General features: G+C 44.4%; 1 protein-coding gene across 1 annotated transcript in view; it reads left to right on the top strand.

Moving 5' to 3' along the window:
- LOC146812454 (piezo-type mechanosensitive ion channel component 2-like) overlaps positions 1 to 22,634 on the top strand; it is a 711,007-nt gene that overhangs the window by 116,311 nt on the left and 572,062 nt on the right. Inside the window, exon 8 of the mRNA XM_085619448.1 lies at positions 11,999 to 12,094. Within this exon, the coding sequence (XP_085475574.1) occupies positions 11,999 to 12,094 (96 nt within the window). The remainder of the gene's footprint in view (positions 1 to 11,998; positions 12,095 to 22,634) is intronic.

The following is a 22,634-nucleotide window of genomic DNA, read 5'->3' as shown; positions in this document are numbered from 1 at the left end:
TTTCCACCACAATATTTTATTAATATAAATGATGTAAGGTTGAAAAAACATCCAGTTAACCTGTTTCATGTGTGCATTAAATTGCTACTAGAAAAAGGTTTACAAAAACGGACGTGTTAAAGAAGAATAAATTAATATCAAACATGACGTATTGAGGAGCTACAAGTGTGTCCAGAGCATTGTAAAACATCCTAAGAGATGTGTGAAAGCTATAAGTAGGAAAAATAGAAAAACATTGTGCTGGATTAGACCGATTTAAGGAATATGATTTTGTAGGACTGTCCCATTATTCTTTCATCATGACAGAGGTAGGTCAGTCTTAGGATCCGATGATTCTTGATAATGACTTGCAGATTGTTGACCGTGCTGCTCGGGCGTGTAGTGCAATGGGTCATTATCCGGAGAGACAAAACAATTAGGCAGCATTTATATCATCTACTATGAAAAAAAAGTGAACTGTGCTGCCAGTAAAAATGTGCATCAAAGAAGGCAGGGTGTATAGTGTTTTTATAAAAAAACCATTTCTTTATTGATGATAATAACAGTGCACAAAGAACAGTACAACAAGGGAAGGGATAAAGTCTCACAGTAAGTGTAGAGATGATCACATTAAACAGTACATACTGTACAGTTACGGTTGCATTTCCTGGTACTTATCCCCTCCATGGAAATGTCTCTAGAATCATGGTGCCAAACAGCAATTGAATGGTGTTATATGAGAGCCGTCACATAAGTCAAAATCACATCCCTCATCAGACATCAGCGGCGTTTGTGAGGGTTCTCTGTCCTGAGAGCCTTCCGGATCCTGGTGTGATTTTGCATCTCGCCGCACCTCCAGATAGGTAACCAGAGGGGCCCGAATGTCCTTGGGTCTTGAGTGCATAGGTTTGAGTTACCAGTAAGTGTCAAGTGATCTTGGCAAAAGACAGCGTCGCGCAACCAGTTAAGCCGAGGTGTGGGGCGCCTGCCCCAATAAACAGCGACTCAGCACCTGGCCAGCAGAAGCAAAATGGCAGTCAATTTACACACCTTCGAGGGGATATTCTTCACATAGCCTAGCAATGCTACCAGAGGAGACCTCTGCAGCACGTGCTATGTAACCAGCTCAATAGTGTTAAATACCTCCGACCAGAAATGTGCAACCTCGAGGCACTCCCAGGCCAAGTGTTGCAGCACACCACAGACAACGCAGATGGTCCGCCAGGTGCATCCTGTACATCTGGACAGGTGTACGATATGCTCTGTGTAAGTATTTAAAATTGATTAATCTAAGCCTGTTAATTTGGAGAAAGGGATTTAATTGAGTGCAGCAGAAGCACCACTACTCCTCAATGAGGGGAGATTCCAAGTCCGCATACCAAGTGAATCGAGTGCAGGGGACACTGACACTAATCAGGGTTTTTCCTGCTTCATGGCGTAAAGTCATCTGATCGGCATTGTCATGAGTTTGCCATAGTTCGCCCCTCAGAGTTTATCAATGTCACTACTGAGCCCAACTCCAATGTATCGGACCAGTGCACCTGCCCACTTCAGGAGGGTATTCAAAGTCGAAGGGTTGCATGACTGGAGTGAGTGGGATTATAATGTATTTGGACCAGATGATTGGTACTCCAGCATGTCCACCGAAGTGGATGATTTCCCAGATGATAGGTGTGATATTGACATACTGACATACAGTGTGACATCGTTTGCATAGATGGAAATCAGAATCCTTCTAGGGTGAATGCCAGTCCTTAGTGCGAATGGTGTTGCCTTAATCTGGCAACTAGGGCCTCCATCTCCATGGCAAAGAGTATAGATGAAAGGAGACATTCCCATGGGTGTCCCTTAAGATTATAAAAGGAAGGGTGATCCAGCCATTGACGTGCTGACAGGACGTCGGTTTTATGTAGAGTAATTTAACCAGGCGTAGGAAGCTACCACTTAATACGGTACGGGACAGAAAGAGGAGAAGACATGGCCATTCCAGAGAGTCAAATGCATTGGTGGCATCGAGCAGAACCTCTGCAGTGTTAAGTTGGGGGTTAACGGAGTGGAGGAATGTAAATAAAGTTAATAAATTATTCATGGTCGAGTGGGCAGGAACAAAGCTGAACTGGTCCGGATGGACCATGCTCAGTGGCAAGGGGGGGAGATGGGAGGCTATTAATTTGGCCAAAATGTTGTTATCCACATTAATCATGGACAGTGGTCTATAAGAGTTACGATTACGTGGGGACTTTTCCTGTTTCTGTGCGGTGACAGTTATCCCCTTCTGAAGGGAAGATGGCAATGCACCACTCATCAACGGCTCCTCGTAGTTTGCCAAGAGATGGGGAGCAAGAATTTGAGCATACTCTTTGTAAAAGGCTACAGTTACACTATCCAAGCCCAGTGCTTTGTCCCCCGGCATACTTTGGATGACTTGTTTAATGTCCTCAATCGTGAAAGGCGCATCCAGAAACTGGCGGTGCTCATCATCAAGCCAAAGAAGTTGTATAGTAACAAAGTAGGAGGTCAGAGCAGCAGGATCATGTGGCAGTGAAGAGGTGTCAAGATTAGTATAGATTGTGACAATGGCATGTCGGATATTGTTGGGGTACGCATGAGAAGTCTTACAGAGTAGTCTGGCGAGTGTCTTACCTGCCCCGTGCCCCTCGCTGTAGCGCTGAGCAACTGCCTCCTTGCCAAGATAGTGTGTCTCCGTAAGCGTCGCCTGAAATGCATCAAGCTCAGATTGCATGGAAATCCACAATTGCAGTCTGGAGGCAAAACTGTTAATATATCCATATAAAATGAACGCATAAGTATTAGAAATTTGGAACCGCAGTCAACAGAAGTCTGCCATCTGCAAGAGCAAACAATAAAACAAAAAAAAACAATGATTCTTATAAACCAACTTGCAGAGTGTCGACATTGCAAACCTGGTAGCAGCTTATATCAAGGAAGCGCTACGGAATAAATGCATGCTACATGAGGAGGTGAAAATGGCTGCCTTCCCTCACTGGAACACCAGAACTACAAAACCATAAGAGCACTGAAGCCCAATAAAAATAACCCTGGGCGGCCAACTACGCTACGCTCGCGTAGTTTGCGTAGTTTGTGCTACTTCGCGCTGCGCGAATTGCACGTAGTACAGTGCAAAAACGCATAGCGTAGTTGACATTTTTTGCTCGCTCGTTGTCCTCAACGTCAAGTTGGCGACCGCGAGCGAGCAAAATGACATCCCGGCGAGACTTTTTCCTCGTTCGCGATCAGCAACATCAAGTTGGCGATTGCGAGCGTGGAAAATAAACCTCCTGGCGAGATTCTCAACGCGGGGAGGTCAGGTTTCTCATTGCGAGTGGTCGCGTATGCTCGCGACCGCTCGCGATGAGAAACTACCAGTCTGTGTTGAGAAAGCTGCCGCTCGAGTAAAAATCTACTTGAGGGGAAGAAAACGACAGCTTGCACTGTGCGAGATGCCGTTTTCAATGATTGCACAGTGCGGACAAGCATCCGGCACTGTGCAGTCATCCTGAACAGCGCACTACGCAGTTCGCGTAGCGCTACGCGTATCTCGCGTAGTGCGAAGTGCACTTCCCATAGCTACGTGTAGTGCTACTAAGCAAACTACGCCCAGGGTTAAATAAAAACAGTGAAAAAACAATTAGTCATTTGATATGAAAATGAATTGGCCACATATGCTATAGAAAAGGTTGAGGAAAAAGAGTTCGGCTTAACAGTCTGAAGATTTTAAGAGGGCAGAGCAAAGCCTTTTTGATTGATTATCCTACTAGTCATTTGGGGTAACCACAGTGTCTATTTGGGAACACAGAATTTTGGCTTCATGGAACTAATCCTCTTTTAAATTAAAATTGTCTCATATCCAAAGGGACAAACCACATGGTGAGGGATCAGTTAGGGCCTTAATGTGTCGGCTATTATATTGGAGAGTAGAGTTTTTGTCAGTTGGTTTACAGAACAGAGTTGGACACAGTTTACCCTCAACCCCACTTTATAGTGAATTAAAAGTAATTAATGCTTGACGTATATGCACAAAAAGGGAAATTTTAAGTCTTTGCTTAGACCAATAGCCAATCAAAAAAAGTGTTAACATCTGCATTGGTGCTTTTTGAAGTTAGGAAAATAGCAATGAAGTGAAGGGCTTATGTCATAGATATTTGTTACACAATTGTTTAGGTGGAGCACATCCAATATGTAAACCAATCCCTCTGCATGAGGAAAGGGCAGATGAGATGAGGCCTTGTTGTTGTTGTCTCATGGAACTCATCGGCTACATCTACACTGAGCCTTCCTATATTTTCCATCAAGAGGCAAACCATTGAAGTTTGAATTAGTAATGGGAGTTAGGGCCTGTGAGGGAATGAGTGTGGGTTACTGGTGTTCTTCCCGTAGGGGTTAAGAAACACTTGGGGCCTCATGTAGGTAAATAAATTTTACCGGTTCTTAAATACCGAGCCGTACCGAATCGGTAAATTAGAATCGGTAAGTTACATGTAGGTAAAAATTCGGTAACAGTTACCGATTCGGTAACAGTCGGTAAATACGAATCGGAATTCACCGATTCGGTAAATACCGAGGTGATAATTACCGAATCGGAAAATACCGAGGTGGTATCTACCGATTCGGAAAATACCGAGGTGGTATCTACCGAATCGGAAAATACCGAATCGGTACGTACGGATTCGGTAAATAACATCACATGACTTGACGAAACAGCTAATCCTGTGCAACGACAGCCCACCCAACCAGGAACTGCCCACACCCAGGCAGGTGTACACAATTAGCCGAAGTGGCCACACCCAGGCAGGTGTACATAATTAGCCGACCCTGGAGAGGCTCGGAGTGCAGAGGAGAGGCAGGGAGCAGTTGCATGTGCGAGCGGGAAACGAACAGCATGTCCAGCCAGAGCACACAGAAAGACGGAGGGGAAAGGAGGAGGAAGCTCAAATTCAGCCCCAAGGAACTCCAGGTGCTGGTGGAGGAGGTGGTGAAGCAGCACCAGAAGCTGTTTGGGAGGCAATCCCTGCAAGTGCCTGAGGCCGAAAAGCGCAACATATGGCTGGCCATCCAGGCGCAGGTCAATGCTGTGGGAGTGACCCACAGGGAAATTGAGGTCCTCAAAAAGCGCTGGTATGACCTGAGGATTGTGACCAAGAGGAAGATGGGCGACATCCAGAAGGAGGCCAGCCAGACCGGAGGTGGAACCAACAGGGCACCTGCCCTCACCGAACTGGAGGAGCTGGTGGCGGCCACACTCGAGCAAGAGAGCGTCGTGGGTCTTGGGGACGCCGACAGCTCTGCCAGAGCCGCAACACACCAAGGTAAGACGAAAGCACAGCAATGTAGCCGCCCCTACCCCTATCCCACATCCCCCATTGTGACACGAGAATCACACTGCAGTCCACACGTGTCAGTGCAGACAGGCAATGCATTCCGGGAGATGTAGTCAGGGCAACACTAACCATGACGTAAATGTCACAGGGCAACAAGGCATGTCACGCACTCGAGGCACAAGGAGACAGAGGACAGATTGGAATGTGAAATGATTTATTGTGACGCTTGCAATGCAGCCCTTCGGGGACACTGAGCCAATGTTGTTTTTCTGTCCACAGATGTGACATCATGCAGTACAGGGCATGCTGCAGGGGAGACGGCACACCGTCCACAAAAATCACCTCTAGCCAGCACGAGTGCAGACCAGGGAGCAGGCCCACTTGCAGCCGCACCACCTACGCAGCCAGCCTCGCCGCACACAGAGCCAGCATCACCACCACCAGAGCCAGCATCGCCACTCATGTTCGATTCACCGGCCACATCTCCGCTTGCAGGTGTGAGAATGAGGAGGCGTCCAGCAGCCAGGCTACGAGCCTTAGACACCTCGTCAGACGACAGCATGGGCCCAGAAGACCGCACCGGGCCCCAGGAAGGGAGCCATCCCACTGTGCCCCAAACATCACAGGCAGCACAGACGGGAGCAAGAGGGCGCCGCAGGTCGCGTGTCCAGAGTCCACCAACACCCACTGACGGCCATGGTGTCTTCTTGGGGCTCGAGGGCCAAATGTTGAAGCAACAGCGCCTGCAATCAAAGGCAGTAATGTCAGTCCAGAGGCACATGCGGGTGATGAGGACAAGCTTAGTCAACATGGACACAAACATTGGTGGCATGGCTGCGGGCATTCGGGACATGTCCCAGTCAATCCAGCAGTTGTGCAGCAAATTAGATGCTGACATCGAAGCACGGCGCCGGGAACGCCAGAGAAGGGACACTACCAGCAGGGCACTCAACCGTCTGGCAACTGCGACTTCCCTACTTTGCCGGCGCTCTGTGACGATGCAGGAGGGCCTAACACAGTGCTGCAGCGACCTGTCACGGGGGATGGTGCAGGTGACAAGTGCACTAGGGGTGCTATTGACAAGTCAGGCGTCGACAACTGCTGCAGGGGATGCTGCGGAGAGCATCGACACCAGCAGCAGCATCACACCCCCCGTCCCCGAAGCACGCAGGAGCAGCAGGCGGCTTGGGGTTGGCTCTAGTGAGGATGCACAGGCCGTGCAATCCACCACTGCAGCGCGTATGCGCAAACATTGATGTGGCCCTGCTTATCCACTTGCCATTGGGTGACGTAACCCTGGACATACTCATTGTATAGATGGCATATTGCCAGATTGGCCTGTTCATGTGTTCATGGCGTGGTGCCACATTAAACTACGTCATGACTTCTCACGACTCGCTGTGTCCCCTCACTTACTCAGAAATAGTTGCATGTGATCTCTGCCCGTCTCTCTCTCCCATCGATTGCAGTTGGCACTCTAGCTGCGCTGCCCTCTGGCTGGCCTGACTCATCCTCGTTGTCCTCAAAATATGTTAGTTCCACATCTGTACCTTTTTTCGTGGCAAGGTTGTGCAGCATTGCACAAGTGGCAATTATCTTGCAGCAGGTGATGGGTTTGTACTGGCGTGCGCCTCCGCTCTTGTGGAGGCAGCGGAACCTGCTCTTCAGCAGTCCAAACGTGCGCTCCACCACATTGCGTGTAGATTTGTGGGCCACGTTGTATCGTCTCTCACTCTGGGTTGCTGGGTGTAGGTAGGGAGTGAGGATGAATGAACGGCATGCATATGCACTGTCGCCTGGATGAGTAAAAGGGAACCATCAGTTACATGCCTCTATACACTCTGATTTGCAGGTTTCAAGGGGCGTCACTGTTACTTACCCAGCAGGTATCCCTCTCCGAATTCTCCGGCTCTCAGTCGTGTGTAGATCCCACTATTCTGGAAGATGTAAGAGTCGTGGGTGCTCCCAGGAAACTTTGCAACAATATCTGTGATGATGTTCCCTGCATCACAGATCACCTGCACATTGATGGAGTGGGTGGACTTCCTGTTCCTGTAGATGTGCTCTGTGTCAGCTGGAGGACAGATTGGGATGTGTGTACCATCAATACAGCCGATGACATGGGGGAACTGTGCCATGTGATAAAAGTCTGTTTTTGTTTTCTGCAGTGCAGCCTGTGTGTTTGGGAAGCTGATGTAGTGGTGCATTCTCTGCATCATGGCATCCAGGAACTTCCTGAAGAAACGTGACAGGCAACTCTGGGATACCCCACCCACCGCAGCTATCACCACCTGATAACTGCCGGATGCCAACAGATGTAGGCTGCAGAGCACCTGCACATGTGGGGGTATGGCGTGCGCCCTTCTTATTGGCTGGTCCAGGAGTGGGTGAAGGTCCCTGATTAAGTCCATGATGGTTTCGGGGTGTAGCCTGTACCTCTCATGTATCTCTGCATCAGTCAGCTGGAATAGTGTGATGCGCTGTCTGTAGATTTGTTCCTCCCGTCGCCACACCCTCAGTCCTGCTGCCTGTAGACGTAGGCGCCTTGCAATGACGTACATGGCGGCCATGTTGTCCACGCTGTTGCATTTTGGTATTGCTTATATGCATTGTTGATGGTTACCACCTGCTTTCCATCCGTGTTAATTACCGACTCTTATTTACCGATTTTCCTGGATTTCTTAATTACCGACTGCTCCTACATGTCATTTTCAATTTTTACCACTTCATATTTACCACTTCATATTTACCGATTCGTTAATAATGTATTCGGTAAATATGAATCGGTATTTTAGAATTCGGTAACTATGAATCGGTATTTACCGCCTCATATTTACCGAAAAGTGGTTTTTGGACTCCTACATCTCACTTGTCTGATTACCGGTCGGTAACGGCATATTTACCGAAAATCGGCCGTTACCGACCGGTATTTGGCTACCTACATGAGGCCCTTGGTGTATTAAGGGCAGAGAGAAGGAATGGAAGATAGATAGACAAATGCAAGAGAAAGCAATATGCTATTGGCAATGAATGCCACAGCAGTACAGTCACAATGCAAATTGTATTCAGATGCACTCAGAGTGCTGAAATGGGACAGACCCAACAGTGAAAAGCTGATTCATATGCTAGGTGAGTAAGCAGAACTGTGAGATACATCAATGAAGCATCCTCCCTGAGTAAACAATGGTAAAACAGTGGAGGAAATTCAGAAAGAAAGACTGTACCTGAGGAGAATGAGCAACTCAGTATCACGGTCAGAATGTATGACATACTTAGATGTGCAGAGGGGAATGCCACTGCAGAATAAACATAACATAAGATCCTATCAGATGTGATATATGTAAATTACAGGTTAAAGTCCACTTAGAGTCAGGAAATAAGGCAGAACTGTGAATAAAGTAAGAGTGTAGGAATTGATGTAAGAGAATGTGTGCCTTAGTGCAGAGATCGTGAAGGGGAGGAGGATGTGATGCTATTAGGCAGAAATACGACAGCAGACATCTGTATAAATAACCCACAGTCACTTTACTGTGTTGCAGGTGTTAAAAAAGATGGTCAGATGTTTTTCCCTCAAGACCCTTCAGCCCCTAACAGACCTAAACATGGTCACCACATGGAAACACCATTGACCTCAGATGCCTTAATCAAAATAGGCCTGGTTAGGAGGACATCTTATGTACAACTTGAGAAGAAGGCTAAAATCCTTCCACAGAGCCATGGGATTAATTCTCACCACCAATCAGAGTTGAGCTGTTTATCTCCAAACAAACAGTTATATCTAAGTGTTGTTTTTGCACCTATATGTTTCCAGGTTTAACAAACACGTCCGTAAACATAACATTTTGACGGAACTTCATCTCCACAGAACAATACAAGATGCTGCTCATGTGCGATTGGGCATGTAGGTTGAAGAGATGCATTAAAAGTGGGCTATAGTTATATAGCATAAAAATACACAGCAGGCGGGTATGTCATACTGAGTTGGAGTTAATTGATGCAATTCATATGAAGTATCTTACACATCAATGATATGGGGAAATTAGCTTTGCTCATGACCGGTCATGTCAATAGTAAGTTCTTCCTGAACTTAGTTCAAGGATTTCTTAGATTTGTGGGATCTCGGCTCAAGCCTATTTGTAGAGCAAGAGTATACGAGCATCCTTAGTCGAACAATGTATGACTATAGGACTACAAATGTTGTCCTGGCATGGGTTAGCCCTGATGTAGTGGTGATCAAAGATAGGCAGATTTTTTCTAAAATAATTTGACTTGATGCCTTTCAAAATAATGCAAGAGACACACTGGGTGTGGGGGCCAGTGTATTTCTCTGGAGAAATGTGATACAATTAATCCATGATCAAATGAATAGCTTTCTGGAAACCACGGGGAATGGGTGGTGCTTCCCTTCTTAATGATGGATGGGACTGATGCCTGGATGGTGGAGCATCTAGGCATAGCTTGATTGTATGAATAGTGCCGAACGAGTAGCCAGCTGTTAGTGGCTTCTTGGCCACATGATCTTTAAAGATGAAAAACTAATTTGATTAATTTGGAGCGTTTTCAGAAGGGCATTCATTGACTTTTATTATTGGCCTACAAAATTGTCAGGCTGTCTAGACATATTTCTGAGCCCTGGATATATAACCTATGCTTCTTTGCTCAATATTTTTTCTATCCCATTTAGGTAGAATTCTTGGTCCTTTTCAGTTTGAGTCAGACATATTTCGAAGACATTAAATGGAGTAGTGCCTTCTAGGGCTCTCATCAGTGGGCCCAGAGACAGTGTAGGGACCTCACTTATCAGAAAGCAGGATCATTTAAAGAGGCATCATTGACCCTATAGTCAGAAATTTGATCTTACCTATTGATATCATTTGCAACCCAATGCCAAAACCATCCTTGTGTCCTTACAAATGCCATGCTAAATTCAACAGCTTTCCTGGTCACCGGAGCCCCTACCCATCTAATTTCACGCTGCTTGATGGCCCTTGAAACCTGCATCCCATCTGAAATTGTTCTTGTTTCCTTTATAGTAAACCTCTATGGGCAAGTCATACACATCCAAAATATCAGTCTATGTCTAGATTTTTCTCTGACTACAAGTTTTTAGACTAACATAAGCATCCTTCTTCTGGCACTCTATGATAGTCAATGAAATGTAAGAAGATATTTGTCACACTCCTTCCCTTCTCACCTCTACGTGGGCGAGATCCAATATAAAGTGCCCTGATTAACTGGATAACTTTTACTCTCCTTCTGTCCTTCCCTTTTTCTTCATTTAATATCACTGGGTACTACTGTATTTCTCATGCTTTACTCATTGCTGTCACTCATTTATTTAAAAAAAACACTCCTGACACTGTTGATGAGGTCTACTGTATTGGGAAAACTATGATGTTTATAGAGACTCAAGTATCCCGAGGGCAATCCAACCTACGGGTAGCATCAGCACTGCTATAGAGTTTGCGGAGGCTCAGTCATCAAGACGGAAGTCCCACTGATTTCCTGTAAAAGCAATCACAAAGATGTTGTGGAGTCTTAATCATTGGAAGAAAGCAACACAGCCAAAATAATGACTGTATTGATTCTAATGAGAGAAGTGCGTAACCAGGCCGATACAGGCCATACCTGAGTCCAATAATTTTTATTTTATACTTTATTAAATAGTCTATAATAATACCCTTTTTATTTTAAAGTGCTCTATAATGCAGAAACCAGTGCCTTGTTATTTTTTATCGGAACAAGTACAATATTTTATTAAAAAATGCAAATTCTCTTTTCAAGAAAATCTTGATGCTGCATGAACTTCCTAGAATAAAGGCTGCCTTCCGTGACGTTTTATGCTTTACAAATATCACAAAATGCAAATAGCCCCGCTTCCATTTGATGTATTCAATTGAAAACAAATCAAATAAAAAAATGATGTTCTCCCAGGACAAACTTCAAAGAGTATGTGGGTTTAAACAAGATGTTTTAAAAATGTCCCTAAGCCCACAACATAAAGTTTCTCAAGTTAAGTGGACTGGTTTTTGCTTTTAAAACGAACACAGCAATGGTCATTTGTTGTAAAACCACCTCACACAAATAACATGACTTTCAAACTTTTTATCTAAGAGCTTTCTATTGAATATGTAGAAGACAATATTATTTCCTATTGGAACCTGGCTCGAAGCACTCTACCTCTGATTCAAGAAACAAATCTTACAGCCAGTGCTTCAATAAATGAGTGAATCGCCAGAGGGCTTGGGTTTCTATATGTGAGCTCCAACACTGCGGAATCAACTTTTCTTGGCGATTGATCCCAACCCTGACTCAATTAAAAAAAGGTGTTTGGTTTTATAAACTTTTTTGAATTCCCGTTCTATTCTTTAAAGCTTCTACCGATAAAACTTGTATACCATTGGCTCTAGGAGATTATTCAGTTTGTTATGTATATGATATAAATACATAAAAATAAAGAAACAAACCTATCAGATTCAATCTGCAGATCCCAGGTGATACTCTTAATAGTACCTAGTGGATGAAAATATACAAAAACCCAATCTGTACATCAATTTAATATATTCACAATAGCCTCAATGTGTGCACAGGACTTGTTTGTGGTTTCCGTGGAAGATGAAAATGTATCTTACTATGTAATCTGCAGTCCACTAATGTTGACAGTGTTCTTCTCTTTAAAGGAGGAGCCTGAAAAAAAGAAGGAGCAAGAATCTCAAGTCAGTCAACATGAAGAGCTTGATGAAATGTTATGGCTACCCAATGGTGAGACCAAAAAGGTAATGGAAGCTTTCAATCACTTTCTGGAGATGTCTTCCACAGCAGCAGTTAAACATTTCCCCAAGAAACAACACTAGCTTTAATAGATCAAGGCTTGGTGTTAAATTTTGCAAACACAACAAGATGATGGACGGAGTGCAGACACTTTTCAACCACTCACCCCCAGTCACAAATCTGGGTTTAATCCATTGTTCTTTTGCCCACTATGCCACCCCCAGTTTGGACCCAGCCATATGCAAATCAGTCTTTACCCTGCTCCTCATGTGAATAGTCCAGCCCGAACTGCCAGGCCAGGTCCTCCCTGGACTGGAAACAAGCATCCTGGGACCGGTTTTGGGGTTTCACCCCTCATCAGACAGGCTAGCTTGAATACAGTGCCACAGAGAGCAAGGGCCCCACGTCTGGGCATACCCTTGGCCACTTAGTGCGAACATAGCAAACACAACAAGATAATGGACAGAGTGCGGAACAATGCAAACAGTCACCCCCAGTCACAAGGATATGGGTTTAATCCATTGTTCTTTTGCTCACCACACCACCCAGCCATCTGCAAATTAGCCTTTACCCTGCTCCATATTTATGCTGCAATATCCTGAGGCGGTCAGACTTGGAAGAGATGAGAAGGCAGCCAGTTAGTCTACCATTCTTTAGTGGCACAACAGTTCCCGAAGAAATAGGATTCAGACTCTTCATTACACTGGGTTGTTCCTGGGCCAGTTCAGGAATGGAAGGAGTTGTCTTGCTAAGATCGGGTGATGTGAATGCGGCGGTGCAGTGTAGGGCGATTTCCCACCACATTTCCCCCACTCATCCTACATCTCCTGATTCCTCTCAGCGTGACCTGTAATCTTCCTGATTATGAAGTCAGCACTCATGTGAAACGAAGATTCTACTGGTAAAATGTAGTCAGGAAAGGGCACCTACCTGGTAAAGTCAGGTTCAAGCTTTAACAAACTCCAGCATGAAATCCTACAGGGCAGTAGGGCGCTCCTGACCACTTTCACTGCACTACTTTGTTTCCAATGGTGTATTCCCCTCATGCAACTGAAAGATGGATGTTAGGCCCAACTCATGACAGCCATGAATTTATAAGGAAATAAGAGGCAAGAAAGGAAAACATCTGTCAGGCCCGTCCTGTACTGACTCTTTTGTTTTAACTCCCCCCTTTGAATTCGTAGGCTATATTGCCTGCCTCCCTGTCGAGCTGCTCGTTGTTCCATTACAAACTTTTATTGAGCCCAATCTAAGCTCCTTTCTGTCAAGAGACAAACCCTCTGCCTGAAATACTTTTAGAAAGTGCTGGAAGTCACTGATATATTAAACCAATCCTAATACACTAGCCTTCCCAATTATAATGCAGAATACCATATATGATGCAAATATCACGTTTATTTATATTATTTTATCAAAAAGACATAATAAAGATAAATATCAAAGAAAGCTCCTTTCTGCCCTGTGAATTTAATATCCCCAGCGCCTTCCTTATCCAGCTCCCCTAGTGTAATAACTTGCATAAATCTCAGACGGTGGCAGTTGTTCGGTCCACATTTCAATCCATCATTACCCCCCCCAGTTCTACTTCAGAAGGTCTTGCTCTAATAGCAACAGCCTGCCAGAACTGCCAGACCACTTCCGCTCTGAAGGGGTTTCACCCTTGTTGGATCTCAAAGTGAAGTGTCGCTTGGGTCCTATGGAACAGAGAGCACGGGGCCCGCACTGACAGGCACTCAGATCCAAGTTGTAACTCAGTTAAGCTGCACTTAAATTAAGCTGCACTTCAGTTATGCAAAACAGCAATTGAGGAGAAAAGCAAGCGTTGGATTATGAAGAGCATGATCTAATTGCAAATCAGGGATGGCCAATTTAACAGCAGCCATGTCCTAAAATGTATGGGACCACATTTTCTATAATCTTGTCTATTTCACTGTATATATATATTGGTACTGTCTTCCTGTGTCCTTCTGTGACGGCGGTGGCTAATGAGAAGGGAAGTGCGGAATATCAATATAATATATATGTGTGTATATATATATGTGATCAAGGGCACTTTGTATGCTCGAAACGCGTCATAAGGCTTGGTGAAATAAATACGGTTTGAGCCATCATTCTTGGGTCCGTGACTCTTTGCTGTGGAAACAGACATCATGAAGGAGTCGTCTTGCTAATATATATATATATATATATATATATATATATATATATATATATATATATATATATATATATATATATATATATTCATTTTTTTTAAACAGTGAAGACGGACATGTCGTATTGCATTTTTCATTAAAGGGCTCAAGATTCAAATATTTATCTGAGTGGATTTTCACTTAAAATGTTGAAAGCGAAGTCAGTGCAAGCTTTTCAGTTTTTGTTACGCTGCTAAATCCTTAGTCCCCCCTGGCCGAGACATGAAGGTATCGGGGAGAGAGCAGCAAATCGTTGCTGAACAGGACACCTCCAGACAGACATTACCGCCATTAACGACCCCGCAATGAAGAGTGGGCGGGCTTACAGCTGACATCGTCAGCGCATTACTTAATGCGCGAACCGGTTACTTAACCCACGTTCGCTGAACGGAACTGCCTACATGCCTCGTTGCAATGGGAGTTTTCAGATGTCACTTGATAACAGGGGCTTCAAGATCGTCAGCGCAAGTGATTACCATACTGAAAATAGAGACTTTACCAGCAAGCTCTCTGATTGGTTGCACGAGGACCAATAGGATGACAACATACAGTATGTTAAAGCCCCATTCAAATTAACTTTGTGAAACACAATGCTGGCAATGAGGAAGGCATTCGCCGAAACGCGTCTGCCAGGTGTTTTATTCTGTGACTTTGTACCAGCCTGAGTGGTGAATAAAGCCTACCTGGAGCGGTCCCGAGCATGTGTCAGACCCGTTTCTATGGCAGGGGCGGGAATAGTCTTGGATATATATATATATATATATATATTCATTTTTTTTAAACAGTGAAGACGGACATGTCGTATTGCATTTTTCATTAAAGGACTCAAGATTCAAATATTTATCCGAGTGGATTTTCACTTAAAATGTTGAAAGCGAAGTCAGTGCAAGCTTTTCAGTTTTTGTTACGCTGCTAAATCCTTAGTCATTTATTTATTTAGCATCTCTTTCCTTTCACTGACGTGAGTTCATAACTCAAAGAACCACGATGTCCAGAATGCTCTGTTGTTAGCTAAATAAAACCATGTCCTTTACTTTCACTTGCTAGCATATAAATCCACAGTTAATATATCATACTTCCACAATGCCTTTGAATCTCGAGTCCTTTAGTGAAAAATGCAGTACGACATGTCTGTCTTCACTGTTTACATACCATTTATATAACCGCTGAACACATGTGCACTCTTGACTTTGCATATGAGTAAGACTCTGCCTGAGTCGAAACGCGTAATGCTTTTATGCTTTTTTGTTTTGCCACAATAAAGGATTGAAACGAAGGATTGGCTGGAGGGCCTGTTTCACGCTGCCAAAGGGTGCAGTGTGTATTTTATTTGGAATATATATATATATGTATATATATATGAAATCTTCAGCGTTTTTTAAAAAGAGTGACTTTAAGGGAAGCATATAGCTAGTTTAAAAAAAACGTAAAATATGCATATTTTCTTTTATTAAATTATGCAGTTGTACACCAGGGAAAATCAGTAAATGTTTGTTACGTTTTCAAATTAAGAACACATCTGCAACAAATTTCAAAGAAGTAACTCGTGCTGCATTATTTGGCATCTGAAAAAGTAGGATACCTCTCCAAGTCTTTGGAACCTCCTGAGCAAATCAGAGGACTTGCAAGAGGGTGGTTGGCCAAAGGAAGCCCTCTTTCCATTTCTCCATCCTAGCAGAAGGATATGCCCAGACGTGGGTCTCTTGCTCACTTTGCCACTGGATTCAAGCTAGCCTGGCTGATGACAGCTGAATAGCCAGAAACCGGTCCCAGGATGCTTGTTTCCGGTCGAGGGAAGACATGGCTTGGTAGTTCGGGCTGGACTGTTCCCATGAGGCACAGGGTCAGACTGATTTGCATATGGCCATGTCTGAACTGGGATGGCGGAGTGAGCTAAAGAATGATGATGGATTAAACCCAGATCAGTTGACTGGGGGTGAGTGCTTGCAATGTTCAACACTCCGTCCATCATCCCCTTTGGTTTTGCTTTGTTCGCTCTAAGTTGGCAGGATATGCCCAGACGTGGGTCTCTTGCTCACTTTGCCACTGGATTCAAGCAAGCCTGGCTGAAGACGGCTGATTGGCCAGAAACTGGTCCCAGGATGCCTGTTTCCGGTCCAGGGAAGATATGGCTTGGCAGTTCGGGCTGGACTGTTCCCATGAGGCACAGGGTCAGACTGATTTGCATATGGCCATGTCTGAACTGGGGTGGTGGAGTGAGCTAAATAATGATGATGGATTAAACCCAGATCAGGGAACGGTTGGCTGTTGCTTTGTTGTTCGCCTTCAGGCAGTTGTGAGGTTTCAAGGCATCTTTCCCCATTATGGAGTTTCGTTGCCTTTCACTGTGGATCTGGGTGCGGTAGATTCAACTTAACTGCTTTAGGCTGGTCAACGTGTGCGCCGCTCTGCTAACTACCTAGCTTGTTATCACGATGTGTGCATGACGATGCCAGGTCTTGTGTCTAATGTGTGGTCGGTGAAGGGTCTCTGTGTGAGCATGATTTGATATTGAAGTGAGTTGAATTGACACACGCTTAGCCTGTTTATTGGCTTGAAGTCGTGTTGTGTGAATTATGGAGCCAGAAGTTGTTTTGAGTGTGTGCACCATGGAGGGTGTGATGTGAGTATCATTTGATGTAAAAGTGCTGTTGAGGGGGCAGGCGCTTAGCCAATTATGTGGACCTGAGTTGTGTTGTTTGAATGATCATGGCCGGAGTTGTGTGTCTAATTTGTACAATTGTGGTAAGGCGAAGAGAGTGAGGTAAAGCTTTTTCTACATGTTTGTGATGTAAAATTGTGGCATTGTTTAATGAAATCTGAGTGTTTCTGCGCGGCTGGGACACACTCGGGTTTGCTTTTCCTAAGCATGCTAGCTTCTGCTCAACTGATGGCCTCTTGATTTTGATTTCTTCGTTTCCCGTCTTGTAAGGGTTTCGAAAATGTAGTGCTCTTGAAATGGGGTTATGGACAATACTGTAGGTTGTAGAAGTGCAAACACCAGTGTATTTTTTGCGGTCCGAGTTTGGCCTATCTACTACGGATGCTGCCAGAAAGGGTGCTGTGGTAGTGCTGGCTTATTGAACCAGATGTTTACTACGACTCTAATTGCAAATGTAATTTAATTTATATAGCGCTTGTTACTCTTGACGAGGCATCTACGCGCTTTTTCAGTGAGTAGCATGCTACTCCGGAACCCAAAAAGGATAAGTGGTGAATTAATAGTGGGAGATACGAAATTAATTTGAGCGGTGGAAATGTGAGTTTGTTTGGATTGGAAAAGGATAGTGAAGGGATAGAAGAGGGAGGGGTTTGCATTTATATAGATGGACATTGACAAACAGCCACTTCCCATAGTTGGTCGAGGTAGCTCAGCCACTCAGAGGTCAGACGCTATTACTTTCATTAAAAAGATCAACATAGGCATTGGTTCATTTAGTGTTTTAAACGGATACCGTCTCTAGAAGCAAACGTCAGACAGGGAGTTCCAGGAAGCTGATTTTTTATTGACAAAGCTTCTCTTGATGTGTGATGTTTAACCCAGGAATATGCACATTCAGTAAATATGATGACGCTTTAGTTATAACTGCGTGATCTTGACTATCCAATTTCAATTAATCAGGTCTAGGTCTCTGAGAAGAAAGCCCTGAGTGTTGGTAACGGGAAACGATCACAATATTGCTTGAGGCAGCTTGGAGTAGGGTCAGCCGTTAAGTGACCCTATCCATTTCTTGCAGGTCTACACACTCGCATCAATACAGCTGCTTCTGTGTATCTTTACTGGCAAACCTTGAACATAAGCCATTCAATTCTATTAAAAAAACTTTATTTCGATCACTGTAGATCATAAAAGTACTACACAAAACAAAGCACTTACAAACATAAATGATACAACATAAAACTTTTGAATACTCTTTTGTCGCGCCATTACAGTCGCAGCAGAGTAAACAAAAATTCCATTTTAAAAAACCACAGAGATTCACTATAAAAACATAAGCATGTTTGTGGCATTTGTATACAGGGGCATAGCTTGTTCAGTAGGATTGGGGGGGGGGGGGGGTTTGAGCTTCAGATTTTCCAACATTCACGCTGGCATATAATGTTAATGCAACCTGGACGCATGAGAGGGGCTTCAGGGGCAGTGGAAAGGGAGAGGAATGCGGATTAGTAGGAGTACTAAGTGAGGGAAAACACAATATTTTGTAACATACCCAACATTTTTGAAGATTTTTAAAATAGAGTGAGAGATTGTGGGTTCGTTTTTGCCTGTGTGTATGTAAAAATTCCAGGTGAAAAGTGACAGACACCTCACCATACCTGACTGAAAGCACCAGCACCCAACCACTTATCAGGAGATGCATTTATTGGGGGGTGTAACACCCCAAACAACCCCCTCCTCGAAGCTACACCCCTGTTTGTATAGCATGAATAAAGCTGAAAGGCAGACTGTGAGGGGTAAAAATAGAATGAGTGATTGCATGAGGAAAGCTGGGTTCTGAGAGTTGAACTGGACTCTTCGGCCTGGTGTAGTTTTAGGTCTAGTCGACTAGACCGCGCACAGGCTGTCATGTGCAAGACTATTGTTACCTTACAGTGGGCTTAGAGCTAGCACATGGCTTACCATTGGTTGACTTCCTTGTCACTTATTTGCATTTGCTTGCTTTGTATTTATCAGCATGTTGTCTTTCTCTCCTCTTCTTGTGTTCATCTGTCCTCTGTAGAATGGAGGCATTCTTGTATCCTTCACCTGTTCCATTTTCAGGTGCTACTTTCTTCTTGTGTAATCACTCTACAACAGTGCATGTGTTTTCCACCAGTCTCCCTCGTCTTCTTTCCCTCTGCCATGCTTGCTCGTGTTGCTCTTTCACAGCCTATGTGTGTCTCCACCGCCCTCCTCCATGATGCCCTTGTATGACTATCTCTCCCATGTTGCTTTTCACCCTTCCATGTTGCACTCTCTTGTCCATTCGCTCCCCCCCACGTTCTCCTCTCTCCGTGTTTCTTCCCTCATGGGCACCCTCACTGTTCGTTCCCCCTACTTGTGCCTTCTGTGTTCCTAACTCCTACACACGCCCTCCATGTTTCTTTCCCTTGCCCTTCCTGTTGCTTTACCAAACCCGTGATTCTGCCCACCAACCCTCTCCTCCGTTTGCTTCTCCCTACTTTTTTCCTTTTTGTTTACTGCTTCAAATCGGACCGGTAAACAAAAAGAAAAAAAGTGCTTGTGTCATTTTGTAGATGTATGCATTCTTGGTGCATGCACCTACAAAATGATGCAGCAGGTCATATTATAGGCGTTTTAAAAAGTATTTTTTATAAGTGATGGTGCACAGCATTGTGGGTTCTCCACAACATGGCTACAACCACTGGCAAAGCCAAAAGATCCCAAAGGCGATAACTACTGGCTTTACCGACACTTATTTTAAAGAGGTGTGTCTTCAGCTATTCCCTGAATTGGAGCCGGGTTGCGGCAGTCCTAACATGGGCCACTTCTTTTATCAATTGTGGGGGTTTCAGTGCCCCTGCTTTTTTTCATCCTGCTGTCCCCACCGCTCACCAGGCATCCTAGTACATAGAATCCCTTGATGCCACTGCAAGGGCGTTAATAGGGTGCCCTAAAAAGCCATAGCTGTTTTCACGTTATCTTCAAGAAAGTACTGGTAATTGGGCTTGTTTACCTTCGCACAATTGGCAGAGTGACCTGCCGACTAATCACTTTCTCTCTGCTGACTGCAAACCTTAATGAGGTAAGACTTTCTCTCTGGGCAAGCATATCATGAAATTGTACTTATTGCTCAATGGTATTAACGTGATGGGAAGGTGTTTTTGTTCTGGTTACTAATATACATAAATACTAATATCTATTGATCTATCTGTCTCCCTGTCTGTCTTGACCTTTCTCTGCATATTTATAGCAGCCCTTTTGAATCAGTATAAACTAAGCACACTTGTTCATTATCTGCTCCTCATCATTACAGCATTAAGCTTTGTGAATGTACTAGGAAATCTTACTGTGCCTGTTCTCTCAAGCCATCGGAGAATATTTCTACTGTGTCACCATTAACTGTATTCTGACAGTCTTCTCTTTAATCGTTTACAGTAACTTCTAAAGTTTCTAGGAAGCGTCTCTAAACCGAATGGTATTCCCTTTGTGAGTTATGTATCCCTTAAAAGGCTCTTTGATAGTAAGCTACCCTTGCCATCTCCTCTAACCATCTTCTTATAGGTAGGGTCATCAGACATTTCCCAAATCTACAGGATCCTCATTTTTGTGACCATCAAGATTATGACTTCTCTCATCTGGCCATTTGCCTTAGTGTCCCTAGTGTTGAGGTGAAATAGCGATATAAGAAACTAATACCAACAACTGTAAAACGGTATGGGCCCGATTACGATGTGGGCGGACCGCCACAGACAGGCCGGCTGTGGTGGTCCTCCCGACATCTAGGGCAGCGGTCCGACTGCTGGATTAGGATACCGCCGGTCAGAGCACAGCGGGCGGGGGGAAAGACAGTTGCCTCCGACAGGCTCATGGAGCCCGTCAGGGCAGCGGTCAAAGCCTAATCCCTACAATGGAGGCGGTGCCTGCTGAGGGATTAGGATGTTAGTTTTCGACAGCCAACTTTGGGGCCACTAGCAGGGCCCCCGTAGGCCTCTGCTATGTGGTCTGGGGCGCACATGTGGTGCCCCCCAAAACATCAATGCATCGTGTGCCAGGCTGCAGCACAAGTCGCAGTAGATAAAGGGACACTGCAGTTGCATCCTAATCTGGTGGGTGAGACCTCCGATTACAAATTGGACTGTCCCACTCCCGCTGCACTCGTAATGAGGTCCTATATTTCTTAGGGTTATTGGATGACTAGCAACTAACTGGGTTGCAGTGTCGATAAGAGAGGTGGGATGATGGGGCGAACAGTGCTCGAATTGTCTTCCTCCCTCTTTGCTATTCCAAAGAATTCTCAGTTGTTGCATCTACTGCTGCCTTGTTGCTGTCATCAGTTTCTCCATCTTTTGTTTGATGGAATAGACTTAGTCATTTGCAGCTTCTCAACTTCTCACATTCTCTTCTAATTCTGTGAAGAGGCAGGCGGACACATTGATGCCTGTTTTCAGCTTTAACCTAGGTGTTTAGAACTTATGGGAATCATTGTTTCCACTGTCATATGTTACCCTGCTTCACGCAGAAATAATTTCCCTAGCAGTAGTTCACCACAACATAGCCTGACAAAGAGATAAACACTCTCCACACCCATTTCCTCGTTCCTGTAGTGGTGCATAGTATATCACAGGTCAGCAGCCTATTCCTTTCAATTCTTCCCCTTTCTGGTTCTCCATTTATAGTAAGCATTATACTCAGGTCTCATCTCCAAGTTCCGTGGAATCACCTGACTTCATGATGACCACCTGTTGCAGGGATTCTGCTCTGGACCAGAACTATTCTTGGAATCATAGGACTTCAGTCTGTAGGGACGGAGTCACCATATCACCACAGTATCTATGCGTCCAAGTCTGATTAGCTATAGTGCCGCACTTTCCCTCCTAACCTTACCAGAACACAACACTCTCGACCCTCACAGGGATCATGATAACAGGATACACACTTTTGCTCTCTCACTCATACTTGTCCACAATAAGATAACTAGGAGACACAAAGGAAGTTTAGAATATTTATTTAAACTATCATGCTCTAAAATGCAGTATACGTGCCACAATTAGAAAACAAATGCATACTAAAAATACTGTTATCATGGGTAATAATCCATAGACCATAAATAGGCATGTCATTTTAGAGGACAGAGTAACCTTAACCCCCCTTCCTTGCTACTGAAGCTAAATGATTATATACCAAAGATCTCTGGGATTACTTGTGGACCCGTACCTTAGCATAACCAGATGGACATTATACATCTCAGCAGACGCAGGGCTCTTGTCTCAGAACTCTCTTTCCATGTGTGTATTTTAGGCTCATGGACTCATCTATATGATAGGACATGAGGGCACATAAACAACAGCTGCATTCTTGTGTTATGTCTAGGTGCTAGTGCCTGGCCAGAAAGAAAAACAAGGGACATTGTTGTTTGACCCTGTCTATGATGTTCAGGCTAAATCCCAGGAAAAGAACAGAACGCGAAAACATACGCAGGTTTCGTGTGAAACTACAATGTGGCCCAAAGGTAAGCGTGTTTATATAGTAACATATTCAAAGGAAAATTAGGCCTACTACGAGCACAGTTAGGCTAAGATAGAGAAAACTACAATGGGCCGCACAGGAAACACATGACACACCCAGCAGCCATGATGCTGTCACACCCCAGACTTACATTCAGAGTGTTGTCTGGCATTTATGACT

This window comes from Triturus cristatus, chromosome 7 (genome assembly GCF_964204655.1).
Source record: "Triturus cristatus chromosome 7, aTriCri1.1, whole genome shotgun sequence".
Taxonomy (NCBI): domain Eukaryota; kingdom Metazoa; phylum Chordata; class Amphibia; order Caudata; family Salamandridae; genus Triturus; species Triturus cristatus.
This window is presented reverse-complemented; position numbering and strand designations above follow the sequence as displayed.